This window comes from Oreochromis aureus, linkage group 11, assembly GCF_013358895.1.
Source record: "Oreochromis aureus strain Israel breed Guangdong linkage group 11, ZZ_aureus, whole genome shotgun sequence".
Lineage (NCBI taxonomy): Eukaryota > Metazoa > Chordata > Actinopteri > Cichliformes > Cichlidae > Oreochromis > Oreochromis aureus.
In genome coordinates this window covers 36,688,076-36,709,449 of record NC_052952.1, presented here as the reverse complement: position 1 = coordinate 36,709,449, position 21,374 = coordinate 36,688,076, and the positions used below count along the sequence as shown (strand labels likewise).

At 41.4% G+C, this 21,374-nt stretch overlaps 1 protein-coding gene across 4 annotated transcripts in view; it reads right to left on the bottom strand.

Moving 5' to 3' along the window:
• Positions 1 to 21,374, bottom strand: part of gramd1a (GRAM domain containing 1A) — a 42,694-nt gene that overhangs the window by 19,308 nt on the left and 2,012 nt on the right. For 3 of the 4 annotated variants that reach the window (XR_004199869.2, XR_005614816.1, XM_031746493.2), the window contains exons 2-6: positions 6,230 to 6,455; positions 2,403 to 2,423; positions 2,097 to 2,181; positions 482 to 585; positions 226 to 321 (exon numbers count right to left, since the gene is read on the bottom strand). Coding sequence is in view for 2 of the 4 variants with exons in the window: in XM_031746493.2 (XP_031602353.1) it covers positions 226 to 321; positions 482 to 585; positions 2,097 to 2,181; positions 2,403 to 2,423; positions 6,230 to 6,455 (532 nt within the window). In the remaining 2 variants the exon portion in view is untranslated. Of the gene's footprint in view, positions 1 to 225; positions 322 to 481; positions 586 to 2,096; positions 2,182 to 2,402; positions 2,424 to 6,229; positions 6,456 to 12,448; positions 12,682 to 21,374 lie in introns of those variants that run through there. The other variant, XM_031746494.2, reaches the window with a different exon arrangement.

The following is a 21,374-nucleotide window of genomic DNA, read 5'->3' as shown; positions in this document are numbered from 1 at the left end:
AGGAGGGAGAGAGAACAAAAATGTGAGAGCGGGTTTGACGGATGGTTTCCCTCCGTTTGCCTCGTCACGGTGGGTGGAGATCAAGCCGAGTCAGCTCGTTTGATAATGCTTCTCTAACAGTTTGAAGTAAACCGTATCAACAGCTGACACTATCAAAGGTTAAACCGCTGCAGAATGTACTCGTAAATCAAAGCGTCTCTTTTATTATTCGTCTTTGACTCTGACCTTCTCGTTGTCAGTGCTGATCTGGATGGCATTTGGAATGAGCTTGGCAGTCTTCTCCTTGGTCATAGAGGTAACGTCCTTCAGCAGGATGGTGATCTGAACCAACAAGCAGAGAGGAGAAAGCTTTACAGCGTGCGCAGCTCTTATCTTGACCAGACCATCTTTATTGATCTGCAAACTTCACTCTTATCAGTTTGCAGGTGTGACATTAATTAGTTTGCAGAAGGTGTGCGCCAGTGTACACAGTGTAGCTTACAGTGGTTTCCCAGCGGAAGATGTTACTGTAGAAACACAGCCAATTCTCTGACAGATAAAGGCGTCCCTGAAGCAGAATATCCTTCTGCAGAGCGCAGGAGTAGTCTGAGAAAAGACAGACGGAAATAAATGTCAAAAAACAGACATCGCTGCCACAGATGAATGTCAGACAGGTAAACACCACTTGGCTTTTAGCAGTGGTGCTGGTGGGCAGAGAAAAATGACTGAAACTCTTACAGAGAGTCTACGGCATCATTATGGCATCAGCCCGCGGTCCAGCAGGAGCCAATGATGCAGCAAACAAGACTCACAAACCCTTTTCCATTAGTACCTACTGGGATCGAGTCGCCACGGTTCGCCACAGTTTTCAGGGTTTTCCCATCAGGTACCGGGTCCTGTGACCTTTAGTATCTGCTCTCCCGGGGTTCGAAGTGAGCAATATGACATCATCACATTGCATGCCACCAATTGGCTGATCAGTAGCGTCACTCAATGAGTCATGAGAGCATCTCAGCAACGAGCGAAATGGCTACAAAACCAACGCCGTGGTCCCCGAGTCTGAAGAAAAGCCACAGACCGAGCAGCAGGTATATTCTTGCCTCGACGTCCACCTTTTTGTGGGATGCGCAGACACGTTGCTATGACAACGAACACATATTAGGTAGTACTGGTTTGTAGTGGAAACCCAGTCGATCTAAGTAGGTACTAATGGGAAAAAGGGCTAAAGACTCAAACGTCCAGCACGGTGCTGCACGCGTACTGACACCTGGGAAATATTTGTACAGCATCAGTGAGGTGAAGAACTGCTCTTCATGTCTGTCATGCTGTTGGTCGTTAGAAAAGTCATAAAAGACAAAGAAATTCTTTGTAGTGAAGTGAAAGCGAGTTTCACTTCGGAGCCTACGTCTTTGCTTCTCACACTGAGCTTTTTGATCTTTAATGGTTTAATCGCAGCCTTCCTCTTTGTGGTGAACTAATGTCACTTCCTTTCTGCTCAAGCAAACTTTTCAACCAACTGGCATTCAACCTACAAAAAGGGCTTTAACTGTCAGTGCTATGTGCCGCTGGCTGTTGCAGGACTGCATTCGAGTGCGTCTCCGAAAAGAAACCAGTGTGGAACCACAGATCACACCTCAGACACTGTCGTTTCTCAAGCACCTGTGCGCTGTTGGCACTTTACTGATTTAATAAAAGAATAAAGAAGAATCTCCATACATCCACCGTCTGCTGTTTATCTGGGTATGTTTCTCGGGAGCAATGCTTTTACTCCACCTCCCCACCCAGCCGCCTCCTTCAGCTCATGTTCCCAATCCATTTAAGACACACGTGCTGGGCCCCGCCTTAACAAGGAGGCATCCAGCACGCATTCTATTCTGATGCCTAAAACCACCTCAGCTTGAGCAGCAGCTCCACGCTGAGCATCATAAACCTGTTGCAACTGGAAACCATTCCTTGTACTGTAGACTCACACGTCTTTAAATCTTCTATCCTCCCATTCCTATGTGCTAGGAATCATTTAAACCTTTCAGAAAGTGAACTATTCACGGCCGGCGTGGCCGATTATAAAATCATGGTGCTCTGGTGGTGCTGCACACTTTGTCACATGCTTCACTCACCCACTATAAGTCGCTCTGAGTCAGGAAGTTTCTTGAAGATTTTACGAAAATCTTCGTTCCGCTGTTTGTACGTGGGGCTGAGAACCTGTGGGTGAAGAAAAAACAGAACATGATATTCTACCTCACAACCATCCTAGCAGTAAACATCTTGGGTAACACTTGCATTTGCTTAATCAAGAAGAAGAAGAAACACTGTACACATCTGTAAATATCACACTAAACCAATAATTTTACAGTCAACTATTTTCATCTACTGGAAGTAAAAGCTGAAAAAAGCCGTTAAAGAAGAAGAGGGTGTGTACTTACGTTGTACCAGCTCTGCATTTTCTGCAAAGAAAAAAAGGAAAACATTTAGTACTCAAACAAATCCGTTACAGCAGAAACAGAACATTTTAAGTCTGTTTTATGCAACACTGAGGTTGTGCAGCTTTAAAGGGATGTCCAAACTTTCCCCACTTCCCCATTTTAAAAAAAGGTAATTGTCACTGAGCAGCTGCAACAAACCGTCTTGGCTGTAACAGGCTGCTCCCTTCAAAGCCATGAGCCTGAACCCAGAGCCTTCGGGCTACGTGCGCCATTAGGTAAATTTACTCAGGGCAAACACGCTAACGTTTTACAGTCTCCTGAAAGAACGAGTCAACACTGGAAGAGCTGACATGGCTGAAGTGAGAGCTGCTACAAATAAACATTTACTTTCACTTATTGTATGGTGTGAATTCACTGAAGACTCAAGACCATTTTTATTGACATTACGTAACACAAGCGTGTTTAATCAAACTCAGATTGAGTCTGGCAAACACAGAGTTAATATTTAAGTGACCAGATTGAAGCAAAACAGTTTCCTCACTGGTTACTAAACGTCGACTTGGATCAAATTTTACAGAGTCATGAAGACGCCCATTTGAATCTCTGATGAGCATCACGAGACTTCTGCAGCACTTTGGAATTTCGGCTTTGATTGCTTATGAAATGCGGTCAGATCTTTATCCAAATCAAATTTACACAAACACAATCGGACTAACATAACACACAATCAGTTGTACGTTTTATGACCTTACTGAACACACTGACTCACATTGCAGGCTATGAAAGCAATCTCTACAGTTTAGTAACTTGTAGAAGCTCCTTTTTAGCAACACCTCCATCGCGCATTTCCTGTCTCTTCTCAGTTCAGTAATTCTGGAGTTTTGAGTATTAAAAAAAAAGAAAAATCATTTCCTCCTCCACACACTTCTTGGATTACATAACACTGTACATGACACTCCTCTCACTTCCAATACTTGCACTATTCTGATTACACTGGTTGACTCTGTGTACTATTGTATTTATTTATTTATTCTCATTGTTTTCTATTCTTATTCTATTTATATTCAAATACCATACTGTCGTACTTATTCTTAGTTTATATTATTTCTGTACATTTACGTTTTTGTTTTTACAGTTTGCACCTTTGATCCAGGAGGACGATATTTCGTCTGCCTGTATACTTGAGTGTATATTGTTGCGTTGACAATAAAACTTGACTAACTATCAGCGTCTGGGACACAATCCTGAAGGACAGTCGTCTTCTTCCACTGAAGCACCATGTCACAAGGCAAAGTGATAGCCAAGCAGCTTGGAGATCATCAAATTAACACTTTTGATCGATGTCCAGAAAACGTCTCAGATCTTAATTGACTGAGAACCTATGATCAGTCACAGTTCCAAATTTCAGGGTCCCATAACACAAAAACATGTGCAAAACTCACTTACACAGTACTGAAGGTATGCTACACTGCTAATACTGCTAATACTGCTAGCCTGAAATCAAAGCAGGCCTGCAGCTATGAGACGAGTGACAGTGATGGAGCAGCAGTGCTAGCACCACCACGCTGTTCTCATTTCTCTAACTTGTGCCTCCTCGTGTCCTCTGTCCTCCTGTCTCTGACCGTATCAGTACATCATGTCGACGCACGCCTCAGTTCCTAAAATGCATCTGGAGGACGGGGATTAGACGGAGGTTAACCCTTTGTTGGATGTGTTTTTACCTGCAGCATAAATGAGGCGTGGCACATAGCTGGATATACACACTGTGATAGCAGGGCGCATGAGCTCATGAAACTTTCTGTCTGTTACCGTTTATGTGCATTTTGTTTTTTTGTTTTTGTAATGTATCGACATTTTGTACCATGTTGCAAGTTTAATTAAAAGTAGCCATTAATACAAAACATGCCAGCAGCACGTCATAGGCTGAGAAAACACATCTGTAGCTGGGCTATAACTAAACCTGTGAGCAAGTCTCATTTTGTTAAACGCCTGCCGCCTCTCCCCATCTCTTCCCTGCCTCCCTCTTTGTTCACAACTCTAGAGGGAGAGGCTAGGATGTGAGGAGTCATGGAGAGGAATCAAGGATGTGCAATTTAGTAAATTACAAAGGAAGCTGGCTGTCTCCATGACATGTCCGGTGGAAGAAAAAGGTGTCTGACTGTGGATAAAATCTAACATACAGTTAAAACTGCTGGATGCTTCCTGACTGCATGTGGTGAAGATGAATGGTCCTTTTCCAATGTTCAAGATGCTAGAAGCTCATTGAACAGTCTGTCCCTCATAAAACCTTTTGGGAGCTGGACTCTAAAAGACTTGATTACTTTTTTATTCTAAGAAACAGCCAAAGGAAGTTGCTTCTAGTTTCCCCTTTTATTCAAATTAAAATGTCTGACTTGTTTAGATGTAAATAAATTGTTTATTTTGCTGTTATTTGAGGTGAAACTATTGAATAAGCTGTTTGCAGACATTTGTGTGTCTTTAGAAATGCTTTTGTATCCTCTATCTTCTCGAGGTGTGAAGTATGCCGTGACAGTGCTGTGGGTCACAACTGCTTATCTTTAGGAAACTTTGTATGCCTTCATGTTTAAACAGAGGTGTCAGATTCAATTTCATTATGGGCCCCACTGCAAACAAAGATAATCAAGTTAAGGGCTAGACGTATAATTTAATAACAAATTAAATTTAGCCACAAATGTATGTCTCATTTAGCATTTTCACATACAGACTGACTATAACAGCGTTTATTAACATGTTTTTTAAAATCACGTAGTTTATCTCTAACACACAGAGCAGCTGTTTGCCACGAAAGTAAAACTGAGAAACGCAAAGTGCTGTAGCGTCACGTGTCCTTCAGCTCGGCTCGCTCTGAAGCCTCCCTGACTACAACTCCTCGTCTTTGCTGCTGTTTGGCTCGTTGAAAACAGAAACGGTGTCATGGCAGATGGACACCCGGCTCTCTCGCTACACTCAGTAAAGACGTGGGCGACCTCCCACGTCTAACACTTTCATTTAAACTCTCCACTTTCAGCTTCAACGTTCCTTATTGTTACATTCTGTTCTGTAGTTTCTCAGCCGGCAGGCACGTGAAGGCGCGCCCGTCTGCTTAGGTTGGCGTTTGCACAGATTCAACCGGGAGGGCTAAAATTTTACTAAGATTTGATTGAAATTTGTGAATGGACAGGTTGAGGCTGACATACGTGACTTATAAAAGGACAGTCTTACGTCAAATTGCCATGAGCCTAGCTGCATTTATAAGGAGGGGAACTGATCTGCATTTCATCGAGTGTGTTTAATGAAGCCATGACGTACAGGTGACGGTGTACGATTACTTTAGTCTGATTAGATAAAGCTAATCAGAACCATTTTTTTTTAGAAATCGATGCAGAAAATCTGGATGCAAATGCAAAGTGTTTATTACATTTTTATTTCTGCAAACTGAAAATGGACACAGCCTCCAAACCTCAAAACTGTATGTGGCGAGCAGCAAAGGGGCGACTGCTTTATTTGCACAAAAACCTCTGGTTATAGAAGTCTATGGGAAACCGACGCAACTCCACACTTGCTCTGTGACCTCATTAAACACTTTCCTGATGACTTTATAGGTCATGTCAGTAGCTTCAGTCCATATTAAATAACATATGAAGCTCACTTTGTAAATTATGGTCATTATTAGAGTAAAAAAAGGAAGATTGTTGCATAACAACGCGTCTATGACAAGTTGTTAGTCCAGTTTCAAAACACCAAGATGGCAGTGGTAAAACATTTGTGAGGTCACAGTTGTTGTGTCCATCAGTCTATGATTCACCTTAGCAGATATTTTCACTTACCTTGGCATTGCGGCTGAAGTGGCGAGAGGCGATTGGATAGGCAGACGAGAGGGAGGAGGCAGAGGGTATGGAGGGGAGCGCACCGTCCGAACCAGCACCACCTCCACCTCCGCTGCTGCTCTTCTCTCCTCCAGCCTCATTCTCACTGGCCCTGCCTCCCCCGAGGACCCTGCGCCGCAGGGAGGGAGAGCTGCCGGGGGTGCTGCGTGGAGAGTTACTGGCCGTACTGGAGATAAAAAGAGACAGGAAAAAAAACAAAACGGTCAGCTGAGGGGAGAAGAGAGGAAACCGCTTCACATTTCATCGCTCGGCTTGCCCTGCGAGTCTTTAATGTTGTGCCATGAAGAAAAGCTGCAGGCGTTTCTCATTTGATGATAACACGCCATCACAAAGTGCCCACTGAGGACCAATGAGGGACCACGCAAGGCCAGACTTATCAGCTAAAGTCATTTTGACTGGTACAGACAGATCGGGGGCGGCGCATTTAAATCCAGTTTGTAAAGGGTGTTAAGACCATCCAATCAAGAAGTGCAACTTTGAAACCCAAGAGCCACGAATTAAACACCAGCAGGTCAGAACGACAGAGATGACGTGCTTCAGTTTGTGTCTGATTCAGTTCTTTAAGTAAACAAGTGAAAAGACAGACACGCATTTAGATGAGAACATAAAAAGGTCAACTGAGAGCGGTGTCGTCAACGGCGACAACAACTTTCCCACGTGATGTCACAAGCTTCTTTCATTTGGTTTTATTTGACGGTAAAAAATTGAATCATAATTTTACTGTATTTTACATCTTATACAACAAACAAATTCACTTAGCACAAGAAGAAAACCAGTACAGTAAATAGACATAAAAGGTTAAACATCCACTGTCATTGGCTTTGTGAATTAATGCCACAATGCAGTCGTCCAGATTTCCTTTTTCACAAATACATCCATATCCTGTGTAGGGCTGGGCTATATCATACCGTTCACGGTAATACCGGTGTAATTTTGGGCAACGATAGGAAAATGAAATATCGCGATAGAATATGGGTAAAACGCGCATGCGCAGTGCCTATGTTTACATACGCACATGGCGGCGACGCAGAATGAGAAGAGCGAAAGTGGACCGTTAAATGAAACGGATGAACCAGAATTGGTTTGTAAAAATGCTGCAACTTCAGTGGTGTGGAACTGGTTTAGCTTTCGTCCGTCAGATACACAACAAAGCACTATTTTTGGTAGCGCATGCTAGCGGGCCGTCGTTAGATTAATTGTTTGATTTTTCTGAAAATCGACAGTGCCCCTTATAATCCCGTGTGCCTTATGTATGAATTCTGATTGTGTTTACTGACCTTGAAACGATTTTATGTACACGGCGCTCGAAAATCTGTCAAAAGTTTTAGTTCGCCTTTGCTAAGCTACGAAGCCGCACCGCTTGATGGATTGTGGAGCATTACGGCTACCGTAGGCAGGAGCCTCGCGGAGTGATACGTACTGTGCTTCAACATAATATTACCGTATTGTGTGTGTATAACCTCTTTTTAAGTTTTGTGGATATTATACATGGTTATGCTGAGGATATGTCGGCCAATTTCCACTGGAAATGCCTTTTGGTTAAACTGTCAGCGAGGAATTTGCACTGTTACATTTTTATATAACTTTAATGCACATAAAAAAACAGCTGCTTGTTTAAGTGAAAATACATTGATGGGTTTTTTTGCACTAATAAAGTTGTGGAGTTGTAAAGTATTTTGTCTAGTGTCAATTATATCGTCAGTTATATCGTTATCGCAAATTTTCAAATGTATATCGTGATAATTATTTTTGGTCATATCGCCCTGCTCTAATCCTGTGTGAGTAAAACTGTCACCATCAGTCAATCACAGATATTCCCGTCTTTCAAAAGACACACACATAATGTATTTCAGGCCTTAGGGCTGTCACACTAGCTTTTATTGCTCCGTTATCATAGCCAAATGATTTCAGGATAACAATATTACATCATCTCTATGGAGAATCTGAATTTCAATACCTTTGCCATCAATAAATCTCCTCTTCAGCTTTGTTTATACGTATTTTTTTCCCCTCATAAGAAGCCATTAACTGTGAGCCCATCACTTATCATCTATATGTTAGAGCGTCTGCTGCAAGGTGGTTTTTGTTTGGTTTATTTTAACCTGCTTTTGGTTTTCAGATTAAATCTGCTAAAGCATAAAAGCATTATTGTCGTGGCACGCAGCTATCAGCATGATAGCTTGTTTGAATAATCAGCATTATTTAAACAAGTTTTTTTATCTACTTGATGTTTAAGTGCTCTTGCTCAAATATTATCGGTTCTTTTGCCTCTTCTTGGCAAATAAATTATACTCAAGATATGACTAAAACGAGTTGGTAACAGTATCTTCAATAAATGTTCGAAAGTTTACAAATAAAACAATTATTCATTCATTACCATTTAAAATGTTCGGATGTAGCTTTAAGAATCAATGAGCTCCAAATATAAAAGAATATGAGGCACAGTGGCTTTAAACGAGGCTCCTTTTGGGCTACAGTTACAAATGTAATACAAGAAACCAAAGCAAGAATAACTTCTGATACATTCACAGCTTTAACCTCACTGTGTCTGCAGTGTGAGGCAGACACACTCAAAACATGTATTCTGTTTGCTTTCAATCAGTAAACTGATATTTTCACCCTGCCCTCATGACTACAAAGACCATCGCCTACTGATCAACCACGTCTCTGTAAAGTGGCACCACCATTCCCAGGAGATCCCTCAGGCCTCGGAGCACAGGGAGTACGGAGGTCAGACGTTTTAGAGAGCTCAGAATAATGTTTGATTGATACAAAGTTCTACTGCACAAAATGTGACAAATGATATAAAGAAAACATCTGTGAGAAGAGAAAACTCATCACTTTGTCTTTAGAATACTGCAAAAAATGAACTAAAGAGAAAACAAACAAAAGCTTCGCCCCAGTGCACCATTTGTTCTGAGTTTCCTAATCAAAAATATTGTACCAAGCAAGCTAAAGAGACACCTGGAAACCAAACATCACATGAGCTCTGAACCTGAGGCAGAAATACAGTCTCTTAGATTGTTAGATTGATCCTAGATGTTTTAAAAATGTCTGATAAAGGTTTTGAGGCATGTTATGTTAGTGGAGTTTAGTGAAAAAGAAAGACACTGTAGGTAACAAAGTCTGAAAACCCTTTGAAGTCTTCATCTTTCCCAGCTGGGGACGAGGACCAATAAGAAACTGATAATGTAGAAGGAATTATCTCTCTGCTGGCTGAAAGCAAGTTTATATGGAAGTAATTTTAAGTTTTCATATAACAAAATCTTACATTGTGACCTTGATTACCTTAAATTTACTCAATTTCAAGTATTGTAAATTGTTACACCGTTTAACGTCACGGGTTTGCGACTGAAAGAATCAAGACTTACACGACAAACACAACAGACTACTTTCATTTAAGCAAATCACCTGTTGTGTGTCAGCTTTCTCTCCTGACTTTATTAATATTGTGCTTTTTTAGGTTTACAGACTTCAAACCCTACTGTACATACTGTAAAATAGGATATATTGAGTGTTCAACCTCTTTGGATATTTAAAATATAGTTTTCCTGTTTGTAAAGTACACCGCTCTGCCACTAGTAGACCTGTTCTTGTTTATGATTGGTCATATGATGCCAACATCACTTCCTTGATGTGATTGTGCTCTTAACTAGTTCGGGAAACTTGGGGAAAAACAAAGGCTGAGATTAACACAAAGGCTTAGCTTAAAAACTCTGTGGCAGTGTCAGGAGTTCATGAGGAAACAGGAGGTGGTGGTTAGTCAGAATGATATAACCTCCAAAATCAACCACAAGGAGAACTGAAGCTGAAGGAGTCACCCGTAAACATGAACGAGTTTGTTTTTAAAGGGAAATAATCCTTAAAATATTAGCAGTGATGCTAATCACGGGAGCATTATGTCAAGTAGCATTAAGCTATCTTTAGCTAACGTACGCAGGGCAGCGGAGGCTCTAAATAGGCTTGTTGTGCAGCCGGTCAGCTGGCAGAGTGTGAGGACACTGAATGATGTGAATCTGTGTCAGCACGCGTTTACAACCCGGGCTTAAATCCGCCGACAGCTCAAGTGTAAAAGGAAAACAATACTTGAGTTTTTCACAACTCTCTGTGACGTAAGCAACCCTCATCCTGCCAGCATATTTAACAACAAGCACCACCAACTATTGTCACATAAGTTATGTTATGAGGGTTTATTTCCTATCATAATAATAGTTAACTGGTTTTCCAGAATCCACCTCTGGGGGTGACTAAGACAGCCAGTAAGCATGGTCATCATATACAGTAAAGAACATGAGACTGTTAGCTGGAAATCCACAGACTTATGTCCCTTCTGATCATCTGATAAGTCAATAAAAATCCCAAATAACACACATGTTGGTAGAGGGATTTTCCCTGTGGGGACAAACAAATGCTATCTGTAGAATAAAGGTTTTAGTTATAACCAAAGACAATAATCACATTTCCACATAATTCTTTTTTCAGCCAGTTGTATTAACTGGAGGAGTTTCAGTTACTGAAGAATAAAGTTGTCCAATCTAACAGGGCATACAGTCCAATTAGATCAGGAAACTAAACACTACATATGTGTATGCATTTTATATCTGCTGCATATTTAAAATTCAACAGATATTCAACAGCCAAAAAGCCCCAATCTGAACCAGAAACAAATCTGTATGCACAGGCTAAACGATGCTGACTCCAGTACAAAGTAGTTCAAATAAACTGAGTCATTCAAACTTTATCTCTGTCTCAAACTGAAATCTGTGGGAGGATCCACAACTGGCGAAGGTTGCTGTACAATTAAAACTTCCAAGAGAAAGAAAAATAAAAATTGACTGTTCTTATGTTTTGGCAAAGACTGAAATTAGAGGTCATATGTTAAAGCTTCAAAATAAGTGCCCTAAAAAAAGGCTCGATGGTTGCTGAGTAGGCAGAATTTGCTTTTAAAAGAGTGTTTTGGCTCAGAGTACCTGAGGAAATCTGTGCCTGTTTTACACCATCGTCATCTTTGATGATTAGGACTACGTTTTACCAGAAAGGAAGAGATTCTATATCTATGTGAGAATTTACTAGAGAAGTGCTTCCTCTAAAATAATATAGTATGTAATTTAAGTCATGTATTACTCTCTTACATTTTATCCAGTCACTGTGTACGTATGCCGGCTTTAAGAGGATTTCCTTACACTTTATTCAGGAAGTCATACAGGAACGTGATTTATTCCGTTTTAATTGTGTATACACGTGCACACTGTTAAGGCACTAATCATTTTAGCCAAATTTTTCATGTCCAAATATTTCTAAAAAGATTGCCCTCCTATTCAATACTGACACAGAAAAAAAGACTTGTACGTTATGTGAAATATTTCCACTTATACCAAGTTAAGTAAAACTCTGGTATTATAAAATAATATTTGCAATATGGTCAATAAATGAAACGTATGTATGTATATAAATCAGTCCATCCCTACCCTCCTTTGATTGTAATTACACTTTAAAAATATGCAACAGATACATTTTATATCTACATATATAGCACATACTTATAAAGTTATGGCACTTTTTACAGTGCTAAACAAACAGACTAAAAACATATATCTATATCCATCTATCCATCCATCTAGATAGATATACACACGCACACAGACAAAGACGCCTACAAACAGATGAAAAACTGAAAAACTCAGTGAGCAGATGAGAAATGGACAGCTCTTCTGTCCGGACCTCAGTCCATTCAAAGAAACCAAGAAATGATATGCAGTCACTGGGCAGGGCTTGCACCCTGGGAGGAGGGATTAGCTTAAATATTGTCCTCTATCCTGTCACCCATTAAAGCCGACAGATGATCAGCTAATGTGCAGCTAGCACATGGAAAACAATCGGTCTGCTGAGCCCGTTTACGACCTAATAACCTGCCAGAGAAGCAAAGTCCAAGGAGAGGGGAAATATGCGAGACGTTTTCAGCTAAAGCAGCAGCGGCAGCCTGCGCACAGGATGGAGGCTGGGCGGATGGATGGAGGGTGGGGGACCTGCGGGATGAAGCTATCAGCAGGCTGTTGCTGCACCTCCGTGCTACCAGCGGGCTCTGCAGGATGCGACCTGTGTGGGTACGTAAAGCGGAGCATTGCACAGCAGCCATCCTCCCTCCTTCATGCCACTTACTCGAACATGTCATGAGGCGTTTGTGGTCCAGCTGATGGTCACAAACCCTCGCAGCAGGAATATGGCACCGGTGTTCCTGCTCGGAGTGTGCAGATGAAGCGCGGACGCTATCAGGGGTTTTCCTTCTGCCGCGTTTCCTTCAATAAATCCGACGTTAATTTCCCACCGGGGCCGACGCCCCTGCACCTCGCCGGTACCGGACACACACCGCTACTCCCTATGCCGACTGCAAGACCCGGTAACGGGCTGCCGTGTCTGCGTCCATCCGTAATCCCTTCGCAACTATAGGGGGAGGGTGGGGGAAGGAAGAGCAGGAGCAGGAGAAGGAGGAGGAGTGAGGGAAGGAGGGAGGGAGGAGGCTCCGTGTGTATTTTTCTTTAAACCGTTCACTGAGGGCATCGATAAGGATGAAAAGAGTCCGACTGAGCCGTTTCTACCTTAATGAAGTAGGCAGGGGCGTTTCCGGGTGGAGGGTGGCACACGGGGAAAGGACAAGGAATTGGGCCCCACAGGAATCAGCAGTAAATACACAGCAGAAAGCTGGTCAAGTATTACAGAGGATATCAAAAGAAAAGCACTGACTAGGGACACGAAAGGGAGAAAAACCAACCAACCAACCAACCAACCAAACGAACTTCAACTTAACTGGATTTGTCTGAATTAAAATCTTAAAAATAATCAATAAAACTTATTCAGAATAAATGGAGAATATAGTGAAGTACAACCATACCATACCACCTTTATAAGTAAAAAAGAAACATTCAAGTGGACAAGTACGTGAAGATACTTCAAGTAAAAGTGTATTAAAAGTCGTAGTTTAGTCATGTATTTGCTTAATTCCACTACTAGCCCTATCAAAGCTCTCATCCAATGGGAATCTTAAGTTTATCAGTACTCGAGTCCAAAGGCAGTGGTGGGAGGATCGGTGTCATGATATAACCCCCCTCTGAGCACGTCTTTACTCTGAAAAGGGTGAAAATCTAACGTGCTTCATCTTGATGAGGACGAAGCGGTTCCTCACAGTCAGCAGCTCGTTAAGTTTGAACATTTACTAACTCAGGTGAATTATTGACGTCTACAGGCATCCATGATGCAGATCCAGGGGTGTGTCGCATGGTCCCCACTAATATACAACTAGTATTCTTCTACTCTATTTTGGATTCAGATACTGTACTTTATAACCAATTATGTTGCAATTTATTGGTTTGCAGATTTTAAAATATAAGTGATTTAACATTTAAGTTAATACACATTTATAAATCAATTTTTAAAAAATCTGTAATAAGCGCTGTGTTCTGCATATAGAACACAGATTAAATATTCTGATTTCAGCTCATTTTAGCAAGCTTTGTTAACAAGCTCCATCCACAAAGTGCACACATGCATCACACGAGCAAATATATCTGCAAATTAGTGCCAAGTCACAGACTGCTAAAGCCCTCGGATCTCACTCAGCAAAACAGGCGCGCTGACTTTGTGCAGGTTAATAACTCACCTTTTGTACAGTTATATGAGGGAGGGAAACTATCCACAAAGAGAAAAACTGCTTTGTTCTGTAGCAGGCTGTACTGTATTTTCACACATGAATCCATGGGGATGGACACTTTTGGAGCCAATCTCAAGGGTTGTTTTATGGTTTATTAGTTTGTGGATTATTGCCTGTAGTAATGTGTTCAAGTATAGCATCTTGTAAAGCTACAAACACGACTCCAATGTGACTGACTTTGACAGTACAGAAGCCACGTCTGCCTGTAGTGAGTCCACCTGGCCAAAGTCCAGAGCCCACCCAATCCTTTAACCCTCAGGCTCTCTGTCCATCCCTCTGGATTACAGCCCACATCATAATCCACACTGGCCTGAGCCAGGCCCACATCTCCACTATTCTGTCTCCCTCTGTGTAATCTGCTTTTCTGAGGTTCACCCACAGATGGCTCATACTCATGTCAGAGTTTCATGCACCAAGTGGGTAATGTGTAAGACCAGATGAATGCACCGTAAGAGAGCAGCCAAACAAAGAGCTGCTTACTTTAAACCTCAGAGCCTGTGAGGGTACGATGCTGTAACACAAACCAAAGAATACAACTGCAAAAGCTAATTAACAAATGCAGGTTAAAGCAGTGATGGTGTGATTATCAGGCCCACTGGTCAGCATTTTTCTCCCCATCAGTGCTGTTATTTCCTTTGTCAGATGCAGTGAAGGTATAGTAACAGGTAAACATCACAATCATCTCTGCTGAAGTTTTAGCACCACGATTGTGCATGACTTCATTTCACTGACATGCATGCAGTATTTCCCCCGCTATACTGCAGCCACATACAGTTATTATGAGGTTAGAGCTATGGATAAAAGGCTTTCAGTCAAGCTGAAAGAAAACTGGCATTTTCATACTGCTTTTCTTACTGACCACTCACAGCACTTTAGACTACAAACCACATTCAGAGCACTTAACCTATATACAGTAAGCCCTCCATGCAGCTGACATTCAGGGCAAATCTAGAATTATGGATTCAACATGCAGGTCTTTAAATGTCTGTTTCTAAGTAAACAAGAAGCCCAACCCATCAACGCAAATGGGGAGAAAGATTTGACAGTGGCTAAAGCTACACTAATGGCAAAATGGCAGGCATGCTAGTAGTTAGCAACACAGACTGAATAAAACACAGACGTGGCTTCCGGGTCTAAAAGATGAAGCCCACTAAGCCTCATGGTGGGAAATTAGCAATAATAAAATAATAAAATAAAATAAAAACAAAATAAAACATCAAGCAAAAAAAAGATTCTGACATCTCATTAAAAAAAACATTAAAGAAAGCATTTATAATACATTTGCATAGAAAAATATTAGAACAATAACACAGTTATTACTTCATATGACGACACAGATATATAACTCATCAGCACTGAAGCAGCATTGCTTATGAAGGAGTTCTGCTGTTTAAAAGAGAAGAAGCAATGACTTATCTTGCTCAAAGACACCAGGTATAAATACATTGTTTTATTCCAAACCAACAGCCTCATTGATTAGTACTAATGGTGGTTAAAGTTGACATGAGATCCTGCCCAGTAAAAGTGAGTAACTCTGAAACAATTCCTAAAAACAGCAACACATGGCTAATGAATATACGCAGTGTGATCCAGGAGAGCTGCACTCATATGGTTAATAGCAGTTAATACCATACAGTGAGTGATTATGCTCACATTATTGGGCTGAACATCATGTTAGTATGACTCCTCTCTTAGAACGAGCATGTACACACTTGTACAAAGAGGAAACAGAGCTGCTGAACTTTAACCTACACCATGAAATGAAAGTGATGGAGTGCACTCTTGTACTGATTACCCTACACATAAAACATTGACACAACAAACCTCAGACTTTGTCCTCTGCAAAGCAACACCTGAAGACAAGAACAGCTTTAATGGGGTGGTCCATCAGAACACGTGTAGAGCTGAGCACATGATTGGTTCTTAAGAACCAAACTTTCAACAGCAAGAAAAATATTAAAGGTTTAAAGGCCTGAATTGAGAGTGCAGCCACAATGGAGTGACCTGCATTCACCACTGCAGACAATAATGACCTCAAGTTATCACAGTTATAGATTCAGGCTATGAACATAAAAAAAAAAATTCCAAAAAATAAACACAAATCAACAACATTTTTGTTAACACGTGGACTCCAACATACACTATAGTCCATCATCCATCTCGATAGATTATTATTAATCTCTGTCTCTCTTCCACAGCATGTCTTTATCCTGTCTTCCTTCTCTCACCCCAACCGGTCGGAGCAGATGGCCGCCCCTCCCTGAGCCTGGTTCTGCTGGAGGTTTCTTCCTGTTAAAAGGGAGTTTTTCCTTCCCACTGTCGCCAAAGTGCTGCTCATAGGGGGTCATATGATTGTTGGGGTTTTTTCTGTTGTATTACTGAAGGGTCCACTTTACAATATAGAGGGTCTTTTTGTGTTATTATTATTATTAGTAGTAGTATTATTATTATTATTACTACTACTACTACTACTACTACTACTACTACTACTACTACTACTACTACTACTACTACTACTACTACTACTACTACTACACATTATTTGTATTATTTTAGATATTTCATATTTTTAATTTATTTAATTTATATTTATGATTCTATTTTATTATTAAATCTTGTATCTCGATCAGCTGAGTCACACTTTAGTCCAAGAAAACCGTGTTCTCAGTCATGCTGCTGTTTTTCCTCAGTGTCACTTCACATCATTGTGCTCTATTATAATATCACACGCCCTACTTCTCTACACAGACATGTTCACTCAATCTATACATGGACACTACACCCATGCGACTACCAACATGTGGTGCCGCAGTGTGTGAGATGTTGATTTGATAATTCGATTTGATATTTGACAACTCACTGCGGACACATCCCAGCCTGAATAAACCATGAATCTGTGGGAAACATGCAAATGTTGTGACAACTCTGAAACCTGTGCAGCCCCAGTTTAGCCTTCACCAAACATTATTTAAACCAAATATTTTCTTTTCTATTTAAGCTCCACAAACATTTGCTTTCACCATTAAAAAACCCTCCCTAATCCTCGCCGGCTGGGTCAGCTGTGAACATTAAAAATCATTAATATGCAGCACAACAATATAAGTGGGTCAATAAAAGGAGGCGTCGATGAAGAGGACAAGGGCACAGCTGTTCATGTGCATGCCCTCCGAAGCCCACTGCAGTGATGCACACATCCCTCCTCTGATTGGGCTCACATGACATCATCAGACCAGGAGCTCGCTCCCATTGGCTGGAGGTGATATCATCATTCCGAGGAACGGATAAAGAGTGCAGGAACCCCGCCCCTGGCTCCTTGTGCCTGACTCAGCTCCGCTTTTCCTTCAGAGGTGGTCTCATTTTCTTTGTTTACAGTTTACATAACCCGGGTTCTGTCCTCAAAGTCACACCATCCTCTCAGGTCATCTGGAGCAGTGATCTGGATGCTTTTAAATACAGGGTACCGTCTTTGCTTTATCGCTGCGATCCTGCCATCTGACTGCTTCTAGGTTTTTGTTTTTTTAAAATCTGACATCATAGCGTACCTCGACTTAATCAGGATTTTAACATTTAATCTGCAAAAGGAAATTACTGGTATGGTATGTGGGAGGAATGAAAAGCTAAGATAAACATACTCCCATGTTAATAAAATAAGTGGTGTTGTAATGAGTTTTTAGACAAAACGGGAGGATTTTTTAAACATGCGTCAAATAAAAGACAAGTTCTCTAGATATAAATAACTACATATAATTAGAAAATAGGAGGAAAATAAATGGGGGCATTACGTAGATTCTGTCACGAGGTACAGGAGTCACATCTGCGGTTAGTTTGGCATCGTGATGCTGCATCATTGTTTGTGTATAAAAGTCAATTTCCTGTCATAATTCATCATTTTAAAGTTCTCCTGTAACTAAATTACAAATACATCCTTAATCAATCACACTGCCCAAACAAGCTCAGCACTTTGAAAATGGTTTAAAGTTTACTTTAACCTGGAGTAACCAAGTCTGACCCTTTCAGCTCCTCTGGGAGATTCCAGGAAGAAGAGGCTGTGAACTTTAACCCCCACCTGCATTATTCTGTTCAAACTCTGAACAATCATTTATGACATTTTGTGAGAGCCATGGCCACGGTACCAATTATGGTTTTTACGCAGATAAGAGGAAAATAAACCAGTGGGAAACTCCGCGGGCACAGAGACACACCACAGCAGCCACATGCAGAGAGCAGTGGTGGACACATGAACTTCTGCATGGATTAAAAGTATTAAACATATTAAAACATAAAGCACAATCACACCCAGGACACAGCGTTCTTTAGGTGGGGTTCAGACGCTGTTACAAACAGCAAATCCTTTATAATGCAGTAAAGGTCAAAACAATTTAAAAAAAAACAAAAAACAACCCTGCAGATATGGAATGCTTATTTGCCTGGAGACAGAAAATGGATCTTTTCTTAAAGAAACAAAACTTCATTTACTTTCAGCTTAAACACAAACTTTCCTTGAGCTTTTTTTTTAATCTTAGAAAGGTGAGATGACAACTCTTTAAATCAAAACATATTTAAAGCAATGATCAGACATTTAAATACAGGATCATGAAAAAGAAGCTTGTCCACGTATTATCGAGCTTTGCAGAAGGACACCTGACCCGACTTGCTTCAGTCGAATGTGCTGCAGCTGGTTTCTGACAGGTTAAATCAACATCTGTACATTTACTCTGTATGAGCTGCACAGCTGCACGCAGAGGCTGACTCCAAACCCAGACCAAACAGTTTCACTGACACGAAAAGTAATGCCTTCACGAGATAACTCCTCCTCAGGTTTACTTGTGAACATAATCTCTTCATCTCTTCAGAGGAAAGGGTGCTTAGATAAGTAGATTATCTTTATGTTGCTTGTTTAACCACCAAAAAACATTTCAACACCATAACACACATCTCGGTGAAAAGCTAATATATACACAGCTGGATACAGCTGCAGTAACTGCAATTTGTACTGATCTAAACACGTCGCTGAGGATCTGTGACAGCATTACAGAACAGCCCACCAGTAACAGCGGCTATAGGTATCCCATAAAAACACCAAAAACCACATACCGACTCATCTACAGGAGTTATTTTGATTTTTGAACGTGCATCACAGCCGTGTGTGTGCAGGCTTTACGTGTTGTCTCCTTTCTGTGCTGCTGGATCCACTCACTGAACTTGCTACTTTTTCTGTGATACAAGGCGCCCTGTTTATGTGGAATGATGAGATAGGGAAAAAAATTATATTCCAGTTTTTAGCTTAAGTGTTACTGGATGTTGATTTAAAAAAATGAAAGTTGTGTTTCCTCTATGTTTTTTATGTAAATCAATCAATATCAAATTGTGTGCATATCGCTAAAATGCAGAGGGGTTAGGGGACACATGTTGCATGTACCTTATTGTAATCAGGCATACAGATACAGGTAAGCAGGACTTTTCCTGGGCATTTTTTAAAAACAAAGTGGCGTGGAAAACACCCTGGATAACGATGACTGTGCAGCTGAAACAGGCTAAACAAAAAGTGAATTTTCTTCTTTAGCAAATTCAACTTCATCTAAACAAAGAAGTTTATGTTTTATATTTATAATATATTTATAATATATTTTTCCTTCACTTTAGTTCTTTATTTATGTTTTGGCCTTCCCCCAAAGGAGAATAAGCTTTACGAGAAGACCCACACCTATTTTTATGTGTACAGGAAAAACCCTGGATATACAACTCAGTTCTTCTCTTTTTCCACCTCCTTAACTGTATGAACTTTGGCTATATGTCATACAAATTAAAAAAAAAAAAGAAGAAAAACTTATCATCCTGTCCTCACTAACTTTAGGCAATTACCTTCACCATAATCCAAAATAGCTGTTCTCATGTGGTTTCAGAGAGAAAAATATGACTGAGAGCGTCATGTGCTTTTTATTTCTCACCAAATGTGCACAGATGAGAGGCTGCACAGCTCGTGTGAGTCACCGCCGTCTCAGCGGGCCTGAATGCAAATCGGCTGATGTTTTTACAGGGCTGTAAGCACAGAATACCCAGGAGGCTGCTGCTCTGTTCTGATCTCCTGAACTTTATGTGCTGCGAGATAAGAAAGAACCTTCACTTGAATCACTGAAGGTAAAAAGAAAAGCTTGAGCTTGGCCTGTGCTATGAGGAGCAGATAAACTGTGGATAAAAACAAATAAATCACTGACTGTTTATCTGGGGGTGAATCCAGCACACTAACCTGCAGCTGTCCCCGTCAGAGTCCCTGCCGAGCAGGCTCCTGAGGGACCAACGAGAGCGGCGGCTGGGCGACGGACTACGAGACCAGGAACGAGACGGCGGCACGAGGAGGTCATGTGACGGACTGTCCCGACCTTGCTTCTCTGTCCCCATCTCAGTAACTACAGAGGGGGAGGGCGAGGGGCTCCGATGTCGAACAGCTCCCCTCTCCGTGGACTCCTCTATCACGATTTGTGGAGTTTTGCCCCATTGCGACTTAGAAGCGCAGCCTTGCTCTTCCTGGTTCCGCCTTTTGGTTCTGGTCCTACTGCGGCGGGATCCACGGAGTCGGTCGGGGCGCAGGGGTCTGGGACTAGGCGAACAAGACCAGGACTCTGTGTCCGAGGACGGCGGGAGGACGGTCAGCATTGGGACGGGGATGGGCTGAGCCAGAGTCGTACCCTCTGGTCTTGTAGGAGGGGACATCGTCATCTTTTGAGCTTTTCAGTCAAGGTCACCAAGAAGGACGAGCATTTAAAACCGACCACAGTGTTTCAGTCATTCTCGTGTCGGCCACAGACAGCGACTTATTGATTACGCACCATGTTTCCTGTGAATTTTACAGATTTTCTTCTGAAGGCGTTTTTACCACTTCTCCTGAAGTTGTAAAAAAAGCAAAACAGCTTTCAAGTGAACAGGTTTGAGGGTTTCTTGCAGAGAAAAAATACGCAGCAGGAAGCTTGTGGGCAGCCTCAGTTTCAGTTCTTCAACCAATCCACTTCCCGCTGTCCAGTCTGTACATATATGCTGGCAACGAGAGGCTAAAACGCTCCGCGATCCACCCACTTCTGTGTTCAGCTTAGAAGTCTCACTCTTTCGAGTTTAGGCAGACTTCAAACTTGCTTTTTCCTGAGATAGGGAGCCTGAGAGAAAAACATAGCAGTGTCTGGAAGGAGCCACCTGAGGAGCAACAAGAGCAGAAACCTGGCGTTCAAAGCGCTGGCCTGCCTGGACCTGACCACAGCGATCAAAAATCTGCTTCCTCACATACAAGTTGTTAAAGTGATGGTTTAACTGATTAGAGACATTTCTGTCAGATGGCAATGATTATCAGAAGACTGATCAATAGAATTCATCTGGAATGAGCTAATTTAT